Source organism: Chamaea fasciata, unplaced genomic scaffold (genome assembly GCF_029207755.1).
Source record: "Chamaea fasciata isolate MVZ Bird 193981 ecotype frontalis unplaced genomic scaffold, bChaFas1.0.hap1 SCAF_9, whole genome shotgun sequence".
NCBI classification, from domain to species: domain Eukaryota; kingdom Metazoa; phylum Chordata; class Aves; order Passeriformes; family Sylviidae; genus Chamaea; species Chamaea fasciata.
The window spans coordinates 2,606,856-2,622,254 of NW_027094094.1; the positions used below are offsets into that span (position 1 = coordinate 2,606,856).

The window sequence follows — 15,399 nt, forward strand, 5'->3', positions numbered from 1 at the left end:
GCCTCCATCCCTGCTCTGCCCCGGGGACAGCCTGCTCCGCTCCTCAGCGACAGCAGCAACTCCATCAACAGCAGGGAGAGGTCCCAAACCCAGCCACAGAATCCCAACAACTCCATCAACAGCAGGGAGAGGTCCCAAACCCAGCCACAGAATCCCAACAACTCCATCAACAGCAAGGAGAGGTCCCAAACCCAGCCACAGAATCCCAACAACTCCATCAACAGCAGGGAGAGGTCCCAAACCCAGCCACAGAATCCCAACAACTCCATCAACAGCAGGGAGAGGTCCCAAACCCAGCCACAGAATCCCAACAACTCCATCAACAGCAGGGAGAGGTCCCAAACCCAGCCACAGAATCCCAACAACTCCATCAACAGCAGGGAGAGGTCCCAAACCCAGCCACAGAATCCCAACAACTCCATCAACAGCAAGGAGAGGTCCCAAACCCAGCCACAGAATCCCAACAACTCCATCAACAGCAAGGAGAGGTCCCAAACCCAGCCACAGAATCCCAGAAAAAGAACAGCAAGGACAGCCTCAGGAGAAGTCCCAAACCCAGCCACAGAATCCCAACAACTCCATCAACAGCAGGGAGAGGTCCCAAACCCAGCCACAGAATCCCAACAACTCCATCAACAGCAGGGAGAGGTCCCAAACCCAGCCACAGAATCCCAACAACTCCATCAACAGCAAGGAGAGGTCCCAAACCCAGCCACAGAATCCCAACAACTCCATCAACAGCAGGGAGAGGTCCCAAACCCAGCCACAGAATCCCAACAACTCCATCAACAGCAGGGAGAGGTCCCAAACCCAGCCACAGAATCCCAACAACTCCATCAACAGCAGGGAGAGGTCCCAAACCCAGCCACAGAATCCCAAAGCAGCTGGGGTTGGAAGGGACCTCTGGAGATGATCCGGTCCATCCCCCCACCCAGAGCAGGGGACACAGGAACACATCCAGGTGGGTTTGGAATGTGTCCCTCAGACAAGGGGACACCAGCCCCTCCCTGGCAGCTGCTCCAGCGCTCTCCCCTCACGGAAAGGAGCTCCTCATGCTGAGGTGAAACGTCTCGCGTTTAAGTTTGTGTCCACACACACACAAGGGTACAACATCCCAAATGTCCCCAGCTCACTCCTAAATCCAGACTCTGAAAGGGACTTCAGACCCTGAAGTCCTTCCCAACACAGCACTCCAGGCTAAAAAACCCCCAGAAATGATGCCCAAAGCTCCCCCAGGCCCAGCGTGGTGCTCCAGGAGGACACAGAGCTCCCTGTGAACATCCCTGAGGCATCAGCCCCTGAATTCTTCAAGCCTCTCCCTTGCCATGGCAGGAAATTCCTGCTGCAGAGCAGAACTGTGCTAAGAGGGTGTCTCTCACTACAGCAGTGAGCTTAATGGCACTATTATTTTTATATATTTTGGCTGTATTTTAACAGGCGTTTCAATGACTATAAAAATCGAGCCCGACACACTGAAACTCTTCTTGCGCCGCTGTGCAAACAGGAAAAAAAAATGACACAATTCACTGCAACACCGAGCTGGTGATGCAGAGCAAAGAGCCTAAAGCAAGGAGGAAATGAGGTGATGGGAAGATGCTTTCATTTCCTACTGTTCTTCCTCCTCAGTATTTCTACCAGGGCAAACAAAATCAAAATTCCTCCGTTCCTTTCTCAGGAAAGCCTCTGGAATGGGAGGGGGGAAAAAAAAAAAAAAAAAAAAAAAAAAGATGAAGAAGTTTGAGGCTTTTTACACTTCAAACCTTACTCAACTTCTCTTCCTTTGCCATCACCTCATCAGGCTGCCTCCAACAGCAAGGGAACAGACCCCAAGACAAATAAACCCCGAGGAACTTGTTCTTCTTTCCCCAAAAAAAAAAAGGAATGAGCTGCTGAGAGCCCCAGTTTGACCCAGCAACACTTTCCCCCCTCTCTCCCACAACAGCCCTGGGAAACCAGCCACACTTTTCCTGAATTTGTCCCTCTCACACCGGAACGAGGGGGGAAAACGTCACCATGGGAGCGACCCAAACAGCTCTGAATGCATTAAAAGATAAGAGCAGCATTTTGACAAAAAAAAAAAAAAAAAAAACAAAAAAAAAACAGGGAAAAATTGTTTTTCTCCAAACCAGGGGCGATCACATGCTCCGGGCGGCTTCCAGCGCACTTGGCTCGGCCACTGGCCCGAACAAAGGGTCACTGTCCAGCTCCCTCTCTGCACCAGCCCCTTCCACCAGCTCTCAGAGAGACTTCAGACCCCTGAAATTCCATTTTTCCCACCTCAGGGCACTCCTGCGCGCCCACGCCGAGTTTTGCAGTCATTCTGGAAGAAAGAAGTAACTTGCACGATCCCGCTGTTCATCGAAGACCCAGCATCACGTTTTTACTCCATAAATTCACAGACTTCCGGGAAAGGGGGGGAAAACCAGAGCAGAGGAACACCCTGTAATCCCTGCTTCCCGACACTGAGCTCCACAGTTTTGGCACAATGAGAACTCACCTGTATATTCACAACCATTCACATGAGTTGATTTAATTAATTCTAAAGCCTTTTCTAGCCTAATCACAGAATATTCTGAGTTGGAAGGGACCTACAAGGATCAAGCCCAACCATTTATTATGATTATTAAAATTTATCAATGATTTTTAATATGTGTATAGCCTAACAGATGAATGTTTTAGAGTTGGTGTAGCCCAGTTATCAATCCCAGGTGTACACAGGAATTCCCAGGTGAGAACTTGGTTCCCCACCCCTCAGCCTACTGAAACACATCAAAAAAACCCCTTGTACCTACTTCCCTCACTGCCCTGAGCCTCAAAATTGCCCTTCTTAATTCAGAATAGTTCACAGCCACAGCTCCTTCCTTCCCAAGCATAATCATCCAAGGAAAATGTATTTTAAACCCCCCCGATGGCCACATATTAATGCCAGGAGGGTGATTAAGGTGCCACTAACCCAGCAGTAAGTCGCTAATAAATTAACATTAACCCTCCGCTGTGAGAAAGGGAGTATTTTGATTATTCTTTCCCCCTCTTTTGTGGCAGGTTATTTTCCCAGCATCACTCTGAGAATTCCCTGAAAAGGGGGCGAGGCATTAGCACCCAGCACATGCCCGCTGGCAGCCGGGGCAGAGCCAGCTCCTGGCCAAGGAGCAGATCTGCGCCGTCCCTAGCATTGCTCTGCTGCAAACAACAGCTTAAGGGTGATTTCCCTGCCATGATCCCCAAAATCTGCTTCCATGTCTCTGTTTGGAAGGCTCCCACAGGCAGCAGAAGTTTGTGCTAGACTGGACAGTGTTAGCTTGCACCTTAAAATTTGCTCCCCTCGCTGAAAAAATAACTGCATTCATCTAAAACTGGGGGTTATTTCTCAACTATTTAACTCATCTTCACTTGCAGCACCTCTACCCTGAAACAGAACTACGAAAAAACCAAATTAATGACAGCCAGCACTCAATTCATGTCCAGCAGACCCGGCTGGTTTTGATATATCAATCACACGTTTGTCCTGGCTACTTTTGGTGAAACATCCTTGGAGACACCAGGAGCTGTGGGACCTGTGTTGGAAAAGGTGGGGAGAGACTATTTGTGCCATTTTCCTGGAGGAATTTACCTCACTCCCTCTTGCTAAGCAGCCTTCAGTGCTCTGGAGAAAAAAAACAATTTAAACTTTCAAAACGTTTCTTCCTCCGTGAATGGCCCAAGAGCAAGAGGAAGCTGCTGATGCAAAGGGAACAACACAAACTCTGTCATGCAGCAAGAGGGGAAATAATTATAGAACTCAAGATTTCATTAATGATCACCAATATTTTACTTTTCACTAAGTATTTCACAAAGCTGTCACCACCCATCTCCTGAAAAACCTAAGCTGGCACACATTTATTCTAGTTCCCCTCCACAAAATTATTTTATATTCTCCAAACTTTTTATGGAAGCGTTACGGAAGCATCCAGACAGCACTTTACAAATATAATACATTAACTCCTGGTATTTAAAGTTTATATCTTGATTTAAGCACGCTGTGTTATAGATGGTATCACACCCAGACTGTACAAGCCTGCAGTTATGCCAATATTTTAAATATTCAAGCCCTAAAAGTATTAAACCTCCTGGTTTTCAGCCAAGAACACGTTCACCTTTGTGTGCTCTAACTGTGGAAACTGCAGCTGTTGCAGGAAGCCCAAACTGCACTTTCTGTGTTTAAGGCAAAAATCTGAACCAGTTCCATCACTCAACAGTAAATAAACAGAGGCCTCCTCTGCAGCACAAGTGATTGATAAAAACCTGTTAATAAATCACTTCAGGAATACATTCAACTAGAAAATCAAACCAGAGCTGAACCCACACAAAAAATTCCAACAATGTCAGCTGAGTCATAACCGAGTCATTCTCTCAAGGCTTTACTAAAACGTGCTTAGCTGGCTGCATCCAGTCTTTGTTTTTTGGGAATAAGAATTCCCACCCCACAGAGCTCAAAGCAAGACAGTTCAGGCACTCCTTGAAGACTCAGCTGATTCTCAAAGAAGGTTTGGTATACTTTTTCCCAAAACCACTTTGTTAATCTTAAAGGTCCTTTCCAACCTTAATGATGCCAAGATGATCCAGTCCAACAGCAAACCCAGCACCACGGTCACCACCAAACCACGTCCCCAAGTGCCACATCCATGCTTTGGACACTTCCAGGGATGGGGACTGCACCACCTGACGGGACCCCATTCCCAGTTTGTGCCTGGAAATTGCTTTAGCCAAGCCTTTGCCGTAATCTTGCCTAAGCACCACCTCCATCAACATCCCAAAACCGGGATTCAGCAGGAGAGCGACCAGGCAGAATCCAAAATGCAATTCCCATAATCGACACTTGAGAGACAGATCAAGACCTTATTAAAAATTGCCTCATGAGCACCTCCTGGAGCTCTTCAGGACAGCGACGCTCAGCATCCAAGCAATGCCATCTAACTGCAGATGTCCCTACTATCCAGATAAACACCTAACTTGCTTTTTTAAACCTTTTAGAGTCTTAGTTCCACTCAAACGCCCAAGTAACACAACCAACAAACACAAACAAACAAAGTGTAGTGTCATAAATACCAACAGAATATCTGTCTCTGTACCAAAAACTTTGGGGTTGGCGTTTTGTCCCGCTTGACTCACACACTGTGGAAACTTCTGGAAAAGGATCTTTATCCACTGCTTTGTCACGTGTCACTAAATTAATTTTAAAAAGGAGTCAATGCCAGCTGTTAACGAGGTAGTCCCAGTGCTCCAGGAATTCTGAGCTGTTCCTGTGCACACTCCTGCCATGGCCTGGACAAGAAGTTTGGTTCCTTTACGCCCAAAAGTCAGTGAGCAGCACCAAAAAAGTGCAGAACAGCCCAGGGGAGGTGACAGAGAGGTGGGACACAGACTGTCATTGCTGACAGGCTGGCAGGGAAGGACAGAGCTGGATCCTGCCACACCAAACACAAACCTTCTACAGACCAACTCGGATGTGAAACAGAACCCAAAATTCCTCCAAAATAATTTTTAAAAAATTTAAAATGCCACAAACCCCTTTTTTTTATTATTTTTACAGCCAGTTTGAGTCACGCCATTTACCCTCCACACTGGAAACTTCACAGATCAATCCGCAGCAGGAAAAAAAAAAAAGAAAAAACACCAAAAAACAAAAAGCAAACCAAGATACACCAGGCTCAGACAGAAGGAAATAAAACAGGCTCTCAAGTCTTCTCCACTCAAGATTCTTGGTCAAAGAAAATGATGGATTGATGGAAACACCAACACCTACCAGCCAGGGCGAGAAAAATGGAACAAGCAAATCTGAGGCATAACAATGGCGAAAAGGGTGAGCAGGAAGGAAGGAATTCCTTCAAGGATGACAAGGGTGATGACGCCTGCAGAAAATTGGTGGCAATTTGTGTGTAAGGAAAAAAGAAGAGATGTAAAGGTAAAAAAAAAAAGAGGCTGGACACCAGGTAACATCAGCACTACCTCAGGTCAGACAGAGCATACTAAAGGCTGGAGTGTGAGCATTATTTTCCACATTAAAGCCACAAATGAGCCATAGATTGATGCAAAAGAACAGTAATTCTCCCACAGCACCCCAAAGCAGCAGGAAAAAGTCAAAGTCAATCAAACAAGAGCTGCTGGACACATCCTCTTCCAGCTCTTCCCATGACTTAAAAAACAGCAATTAAAGTCAAAGTTTTCTTGGCACGTTGATGTTAGTTTTCACTCACACGCTGCCATTTTGAGAGATTAACCTCCTATTTATCAACAGAAACATTCCCACAGCCCCTTATCTCCAGCTTCCCTGGCCCAAGTGCCACATTTCACCAGACCTCAGCACTGAAACTGCAGAGCAAGCCCGCCTTGAGAGGACAGCATTGACAGGGCATTCCAAGGCACTGCCAGGATAATCCCCAGCCGCGGCAGGGGCAGGGTTTGCTCGCTGGAGTCATATGCACAGCAGATTTTTCTGAAAGCAAAGCGTCCCCCTCAATCGTTCGCCATCTGCCTCAAGACTCAGAAACTCCAGTTCTCATCAGCAGCTTCCATCTGGCTCGGCACTGAGAGATTTCCTGTCTCGGGGTCTACTACAGGAGCAGGTTTTTCGTTTTTTTTTTTCTATTACCAGTTGCTTCCACTTCATTTCTGATACAGACACTGCGCACGCCGCATGAAGCGACTCCTCAATAAAAGCGTCCAACTCCACGCCCTGAACCATTCCCTGCTGCCAACATTTGTTTTCCTGCAGACCGGCTGGCTCTGTTAGGAGGATGCTCAAGGCTAAAGCAGCAGCTGGGAGGCAGGGAAGCTGCTGGAGACAGGTAAGAGTGGAGCTCCCCATAATCCTGTTCTCCCAGAGGCACCAGGTTTTGCCATGTCCTCCCTTAATTCCGGTTTTTTTCCTTTTTATTCCACGTGTGAAAATGGGGGAAACCCTCCTAACACAGCACAGCTGAAGGTCTTAAGTTTGAGTATGGTGTGGCCTCATCTGTTCCTCGTCCTCCCAGGACACTCCGGCCCCATTCCCTCCACAGATGTTATTTTATTTTATTCCATCCAAGCCCGGTGACGCCGGCACTTCCGTGCTTTGTTTGGATAAGCAGGAGAAGGAAGGCAGAGCAAACACAAACACCTAAGGCTGCGCTTCCAGAAAGGCATCTGCGTGCCTCAAGAGGCTCTCAGGTACTTCAGAGGCTCTGGGCTCTCTCCAAGTGCCCACCTTGCACTGCCAAATTTCCCAAACGCTCCAAGAAGCTCTGCCAGAACCAGCCAGGAACTCTCCAGGTCAAGCCAGGATAATTCCTGATGCCCTCCCCACGTAGGACTCCTCAGGGATAACAAGATTTTCCCCAAACCCCCACAACACCTGCTCAGCCAGGTTTTCCACCTCAATATTCAATAATTTGTGCAGCACATCCACAAAAATAAAAATGGCACAGCCACTACCAAGAGCAGGGATGCACAGAGGGCCTCAAAAACCCGAGTGCCTACAAGCACAAACGTTGATTATGTCCAATTTCGCTGCCATTCCCGTTCAGAAATTACACAGCAAATCCTGTTCCACTCACTTGTTGGTGTCTTCTGCTGGGGAACACAAAGACATTCTGCTACTCCAACACCCTCGGGGCAAAATCAGCCACCAAAAAACCGTCTGCAAACACGTTCTAAAAAGGGGTTGTGCTGAAATTATACAAACAGCACTGGAAATAAGGCAGCAGGGCTAAAAAACATCATACAAAAAAGAAAAACAACCCACCCAAATTCGTGTGTGGCAGCCAATGGTTGCTTCGGTTCCTCATCCATCTGTTTGTTTTGTTACGTATATGGGACATGATTATACATAATAGTTCTCAATGCAATTATTTCAGTTTAGTTACAAAGCTATACGGAGCAGAGGAGTATTTCCAGAGATATTTCGTATTTCTGCTGATGAAACCGAAATGCAGCAACTGCTGCTCCTTGTGTTACAAATCTTTACATCAGATTTAACGCACAAATTACATAAACACGGGCAGATAATCTATAAATACAGAAATGTTTGCACAACTGCAGTCTGAGAAGGGAGAGAAAGTTTCAGAATTACAAGAATTATCTCTTATTGAACATTTTTTTTGGTTCAGACAGGGAGGGAATGATTTCAATTTCCCCTCTCCCCCCCCCCCCCAAGCTAAAGGAGGAAAGTATTCCAATAACTCATCAAGGAATTCATTAAAGCCTTATTCAGAAAATGACTATTGTCAGAACAGCCTTGGGGGCCACCACAGGCCAGAAAACAGAATTAAAAAAGCTTTTAAGTTTAACAATAATAATTAAAAAAAAAAAAATCTGACTTGTCAGTGTTCCACCACCCTGCCACAGAAGACCCATAAGGAGGAGCAGCTCCACTGAGTATTTTGAGGAAGTTTTGGACTTGCAGGAAGTCAAAGAGAGGCAAAACTGACACCTTTGATGGAATAAATACTCGAAAACCGAATGTGAGGCAGTTTCCCTCGTTGGAGCTTCCATTCCTCAGCAGCAGCCAGCAAAGCTGTTTATCTACAGCTGGACACATCCACAGATGTTCAACAAGAGGTGCTGGATTTCGGTCCTGCCAGGACCACACTGAAGGATTAGACAAAGCAAAGGATCCTCCATGTGCTCCACAGCCAGAAACGCCAACATTTAAAGGAAAATTGATCCCGACCCTTATTCCTGGAGCTGCGAGCTGACAGAGGGGCTTCCTGGAGAAGGTTTAAGTAGCCTCTGTTTTTGTTTTTCCCCCTTTCCCTGAAAGCTTTGCCTTTGCAGAAAGGAAAATGCCTTTGTAACACAAAGAAATCCGTGCCAAGTGCGGCAAACAGCCCGAAATTCACATTGTTTGAGTGCACCTAAGTCAGGCATTTCCAGTAGAGGAGACAAAGGGATAATTACAAAACCCACGAAGGTGCTGCTTGAAATCAGAGAATCCCAGAATGGTCTGGGTTGAAGGGACCTTAAAGCTCATCCATTTCCACCCTCTGCCATGGGCTGGGATACCTTCCACTATCCCAGGGTGCTCCAAGCCCATCCAACCTGGCCTTGGGCACTCCCAGGGATGGAAATACCAAATCAAACACCTTTAATCAGTCCCCTGACTACTGCCATTCCTGCAGACCGTGTAAAGTGCAAAACCTCACTTTTCTACCTCCTCTCTTATTTTCTAAGATAAAGGCTAAAATCACCAGCTGAAAATTCCCTAAATTGACCGAAAACTTCCTTTGCAAAGTTAAATAAAAGCCCTGTTTTATGGCCATAGGCAGCTGGCTACCTGCTGAAGTCAGTGCGTGCTCCACGAGAGAAAAAAACCCCAGTAATTCCTGGAAAATCCCATCAGGTATCATTTCTCAGAACAATCCCGGCTTGTAATTGCTGCTGCTGGCCCGGATGAAAACAAACAGGAGCCCACAGCCCCCTCCACTTATCTGGCATCGTTCTCCCTCTCCAATCTGCTGTTTGCAACAAGTGTTTATTGACAGAGAACAATAGCGGCTGCCGAGCAAACCGGGAGGAGCTGAGCACATGCCTGCAGTCAAACTCGGGTCATTCCTGCAGGAAGAGGTGTGGAACACCTGCCAGCCCCTTCCCTCTGCTTCAGGACACGCCAGGGATGGGGCAAGCACAGAAATGCAGCCCCTCAGCCAGGAGGACTAAAGGGGATTGTAAAATAGAGCCACGGGATGGTTTGGGGGGAAAGGGACATTAAATCCCATCTCATTCCACTCCTGCCATGGGCAGGGACATCTTCCACTTGTCCCAGGCTGCTCCAAGCCCCAAGGTCCAGCCTGGCCTTGGACACTGCCAGGGATCCAGGAGCAGCCACAGCTGCTTTGGGAATTCCAGCCCAGCTCCTCCCCACCCTCGCAGGGAAGAATTCATTCCCAATATCCCACCTAAACCTATTCTCTGCCTTTTTAAAGCCATGTCCCCATGTCCTGACCCTCCATCCCTTGTACAGAGTCTCCTCCCGTGGTTCTTGTCAATTCCTTCAGGCACTGAAAGTCCACAACGAGGTCACCCCAAACCAAACTGAACAATCCCAATTCCCTCAGCCTCTCATCACAGCAGAGGGATAAAACAAACGAAACAAACAAACAAAACCCTAATCTGGGTGTCCATGGGGATATGTTCGCTCTAGGAAACTGAACCTGCGTGTGCTCACTTCAATAAACCGATCAATGCAGCAGCAAATTTTCCATTCGACGCTTCTGCTTTTACTCCACGGCTTTGGGATGTGTCACTAACAGCAGTCACCTGTCCTGTCCTGCCAGCAAACCTCACAGCACAGCGGCACTAAAATCACTAAGATGTGTTCCTAAGGTGCATCCTCCTCAATTTCCTTCAAATGTTTCCTTCCCTGCTCTAAGGCACAAATACGCACAAGATCATCACCTCAAACCAGAGTCTCCACGTGCCACCAGAGCTCCCCACAGCCTGGACTGTAACTCCAGGGCTCCACAAAAGCCTTGAATCTGTCCCAAAGCACCACAGCCCTCCCTGAAGCAGCAGGAGAGAAGCAGCAGCGCTTGGCTGTAGGATTTCCTGTGTTTTCACCAGCTTTCCTCTCGACAAATCCTCATCCCCCTGTTCAAAGAGACATTACAAGAGCAGAACTCAGCTGCAAAACTTTTAAATCATGATCGTTGCATCCCCTCTTAGACCACCAACTCCTTAAAGCCATCCCCGAATAATAAAATACGTATTTCTATGTACCTGGTTTGAAAGTTCCACAAACCCCTTTGGGAAAGCTATCCCAACCTCAGAGAGGCACTAAAACACCCTGACCATGAGCTGTGGCCAACGTCCCCATCTAAAATTAGGCTTGTTATTATCTGCCAAGTCCTGACACGCAACAAAAAACTCACCAGGAACAAACAAACAAAAACACTGGAACTCACTGAAGTTGGAAATGACCTCCAAGACCATCAAAGCTGAGCCCAATCAGCCAGCTCAGAGCACTGAGTGCCACATCCAGTCCTTCCTTGGACACCTCCAGGGATGGGGACTCAAGCTCTGCAACTGGGAAGTTCTCCTCTTACATCCGACCACCCAAAGGCACCTGGCACTAATTTTCTATTTCATAACTTATTCCGTTTTTAAGGAAAGGATTAAACTACCACAGTAGTGGCCTAATTACTCCGTATGAACACAGACCTTTGGACACAGAGGCATTTTAAATTTTTTCACCACAGTAGCACCAGTTCCACCTCTCACTGCAGCTCTCAGCAGAAAGGAGAAGGGGCAGAGGAGAGCAGAATTCAGGATTTGGAAGCTACCACAGCCCCTGTACTGGTCAGGCTCCCAGACCTCCCAAAGCAGCTCTTAACCACCTTTTCCCCAGCAGAAGGAAAACAACCAAAATTACAAATTTCACATGACACTAAGAGCGGGGAATGGGAAACTGAGCAGCCACACTCCACGGCCACTCTGTGACACCGAGGGGACACCAAGAGCTCTCAGGACAGTCTGGAAGGCTCTGATGTCCCCGTGGAGGAAGCCACACACCCCCGTGGTGCCCTCCACACAACCACACTCCTCCCCACCGGCTCAGGGCGAGGGATGAAAGGCAGGATTGAGATGAAGGACAAGGATCTGCAGCACCCGGAGCAGGGAAAAGCTTCTCCAGGGAAGCTGATCCTTTCCCTGGTTCACGTGGCTGCCCATATGTTAATCTAATATCCGTGTTATCCCATTAGATCCACACCCATTCCTCCTGCAGCCTCCCTGAACTCTCTCAGGAAGCGGAGCTGAGTCACTCTCTCAACTGCCTGCTGAGATAATTCCTCTGCACAGAGGCTCAGGGGCAGCAAATTCACTTTACTGGAGCGCAGAGCATCCAGCAGCATCCCCAAATCCCACTGTGCAGCCGGGGGAGTGCTCCTCAACACACCTGTGTCCTACCAGCTGGCACTACAGGCTCCTTGGCATAATCTGTTCCAGCTGCATCACAGCCAGCAAATCTTCAGGCCTTGAGATGTTAAGAGAACTCTGTTGTGCACAGGGATACACCAGGGGAGAGGGGGAAAAGGGATATAAATGTATGATATAAACATGCGTGTGTTTTATATATAGACATTTGTACATTTCTGAGCTCCCCCCGCTGTGACATAAACACAACCACAACAACACACCTTCCTAGTATTTCTGCTTTGGGGAGCCCGCACGTAGAATCCGCAAATATTTGGGGCTGGAAGGCACCTCTGGAGATCACACAGTCCATCCCAGCTGTCACCTGGAGCAGGTGACACAGGAACTCGTCCAGGTGGGTTGGGATGTCTCCAGAGGGGGAGATCCACGCCCTCCCTGGGCTGCTGTTCCAGGGCTCTGCCACGCTTCATGGAAAGAAGTTCTTCCTCACGTGGAGGTGGAACTCCTCCTGGCTTAGTCCATGGCCGTGGCTCCTCATCCTGTCACGGAGCACCCCTGGAATGAGCCTGGCACCGTCCTTTTGGAGGTATTTGCATGGCTTGATGAGACACACAGAGCTTCCCACATTATGTTTCACTAAGTCCCATTAGCATTCCTATTAGGGATTTTCTCCCTATCAGACAACACCGAGCCAACATCAGCCTGGTCAGGGCAAGTCGGAAGAAAAATATTCTCAAGTCGGAATTTTCAGGTTAACAGTGCTGTCTCCAATTCTGGAGGACTACACAACCTCCAGCTTTCACAAGCAGCAAAAAATAAAACACCAGGAGACTCACGGCGCCCTTTCTTAATAACATAAAGGTCCGTAAAACACGGAGAACCAAAGTGAATATTCATCTTCTTTAGGAGGACACCAAAAAGAAGGCATGCCTCCCAAAGCAGCCTGTAACAGAATGGCACAGGCCAGCGAATCCAGTGTTCAATCAGCTCTAAATCTGATTTATCTCCTCGTGACACTTCATCCTTTTTCAACCCTCACATCCCTGTCATTCAGCAGAGAAATCCCCCAGTTTGGTGAGGATCTCAGCCTCCTTGCAGGAAAAAGAAAACAAACTATCTGAGAAACACACACCTATTATAAAGCCATTACAAACTTCCCTGCAGAGCAGCGGACACAAAAAATACCAATTAAGCACATCGCCTTGCGCTTTTTCAAACTGGGAAGGCTTTTTTTTATTCTTAAATTGTATTTAAATCCAGTTCTCTTACTACACATGCAATCCCCCACACCGGAGATGCAAATACACTTCAACTCTGTTATTAAACAATCCGTCTATTTCACACGGGGTTTTTCCTCTCATGTCATTTTCAAATCAATTTCAAGAAATTCCTGGAAAGCCGGGCCCACATGCAATCCCCCACACTGGAGATGCAAGTACTCTTAAACTAAGTTATAAAGTAACCAGTCTATTTCACACGGGGTTTTTTTTTTCCCTCTCATGTCACTTTCAAATCAATTTCAAACCATTCCTGGAAAGCCGGGCCCAGCACAGCAGCAGACACCGGGTTCCTGCAAAAGAGGAACTTGCTTTCCACTGTCACTGGGTTGTAACATCAGCTTACACTGCGTGACAATTCAGTCATCCCAAAACACCCATCCCAGGCCATCAGGGAGGTGATTTGGGACACTTAACGAGCGACTGCCATCAGTGACAATTCTGCTTCCCTGTGTTTGTCCTGCATCCTCAGCGCTGGAATTACCCACGGGTCCCACGCGGTGTAACTGGGATTTTCTAACAACTTTTAAAAGCCAAGCTGAGGTTTTCTAGGCGCACGCACACAAGAGTTTAAAATTAATTCCTACAATTCGCTTAGGTTTTACTCAGCCCCCCAAACCTCCCTTCTTCCCGCTCGCTTTGTTCGGGAGATTTAGCTGTGGGTTTCTATGAAAAGTTCTCCTTCACAATCAATCCAGCCCGAGAACTGTGGCGGGCATTGAACTCCACGTTTCCAATTTGAACAGTCGGATTTATTATTTCCTTCCCCCAGACAAACGCTCATTCATGCCAATAAAGCTTCCTGCGCCGCAACCCCGAAATAAAACCTTGCGCTGCGAACGCAACATCTTCAAACCCACGACGGGCCCTCTCGGCACATCCCTGCCCAAACCTCGCCGGGGTCCGGGCCCGTTCAGTCCCAGTCCAAACATCCCAGGGGATGCTGGAGCCACCAGCTGGGAACAATCCCGCTCTGTTCCAGAGGTACGGAAGGAGCGGGGTAGGAAATGGATCCCAGCGCGCAGGGAAAGCCCTCATCTGTATGAGCATCACACTCCTCGCAGAGCCGAGAGCCGGGCTCCCTACACCTCCCACGGAGGGACGGCACACGGAGCACGGGCTGGGCTCCCAAAGGAGCCGACTTGGGAGCGCCAAGCGCCGGGAGAGAGAACCCGCGGTGGCAACAACTCGGAGCTTCTTCACCCCGCGCAGCGCTCCGGGAGCGACGGGGAGAAAGGCAACTTCTCCCAGCGGGGCACGGCGCTCCCAGACAACTCCTCAACTTCCTGAGAGGCAGGAGGAGCCGGGCGGGGGAAGGCAGGAGCCGCAGGGGACTCGGGGGGAAAGCGGGGAACACCGCGCTCCATCCCGGCCGAGGAGCGGGACGGGGAGGCCGCGGCCGGGGGGTGCCCCCAGCGCGCAACAGGCGGGAGCGGGGCGGGCGCGTCCTCACCTACGCCGTACTTCTCCTCCCTTTTGGTGGGCACCCAGCGGGTCATGGCGCCGGGGAGCCGCCGGGATGCCGGAGCCCCGCTCCCTTTACGCCGCCATTTTCCGACCGCGGGACGGGAAAAGTTTCTCCCGGCCGCGGAGTCATGTGGTGCGGGCGGAGCCAGCCCGGCCCGCCGCCCCTCGGCGTCCCCTCCGCGCCCGGCCGCCCGCCCGGCCCGGCCCCGCTGCTGCCGGCCGCCGCAGGGGCTCCGCACAAAGGCGGCGGCCTCCTTCCCCCGCTTTTATTCCCTCTGCATCCCCGCTTATCCCCCTTTGTGTCCCGGGCACCCCCGGTTGTGTCCCCGGCGTCTCCCCGCCTCTCCCCGGTTGTTGTGTCCCAGGTCCACCCGGTTGTTTCTGGCTGCGTCCTCCCCGCAGATGCGGCTTTAAAACAAAGAGGGGTTTTTATTTGCGGATGTTTAATAGTTGGAGCGGGATGCCCCGTTCGGAGGTTGCCAGGCGGGAGCCGGACAAGCTGAAGGGGCGCTGTGCCGATGTTGCGGGGTTAAACAAGGCCAAGCGCGGGTGTTGTGGGCGAGTCGGGAAAACGCCCGGGTCCGATCCGGGCTGGGGATGAGCTGGTGGAGCGGCGCTGCGAGAAGCGCTCGGGGGTCTGGCGGTCAGAGCTGGACGTGCCCCGGCCGCGTGGGGAGAAAACCTCGGCTGATCCCGCATCACCATGGGCTGTACAAAAGAGGGGAATTGTGCCCCGCTCAGGTGAGGCCCCACCTGCCGAGCTGCCCCC

At 49.4% G+C, this 15,399-nt stretch overlaps 1 protein-coding gene across 3 annotated transcripts in view; it reads right to left on the reverse strand.

Moving 5' to 3' along the window:
* Positions 1-14,790, reverse strand: part of DOCK1 (dedicator of cytokinesis 1) — a 267,474-nt gene extending 252,684 nt beyond the window's left edge. For all 3 annotated transcript variants that reach the window (XM_066190723.1, XM_066190724.1, XM_066190722.1), the window contains exon 1: positions 14,617-14,790. In XM_066190723.1, the coding sequence (XP_066046820.1) occupies positions 14,617-14,662 (46 nt within the window). In that variant the 5' untranslated portion in view covers positions 14,663-14,790. The remainder of the gene's footprint in view (positions 1-14,616) is intronic.
* Between the last annotated feature and the right edge of the window lie 609 nt (positions 14,791-15,399).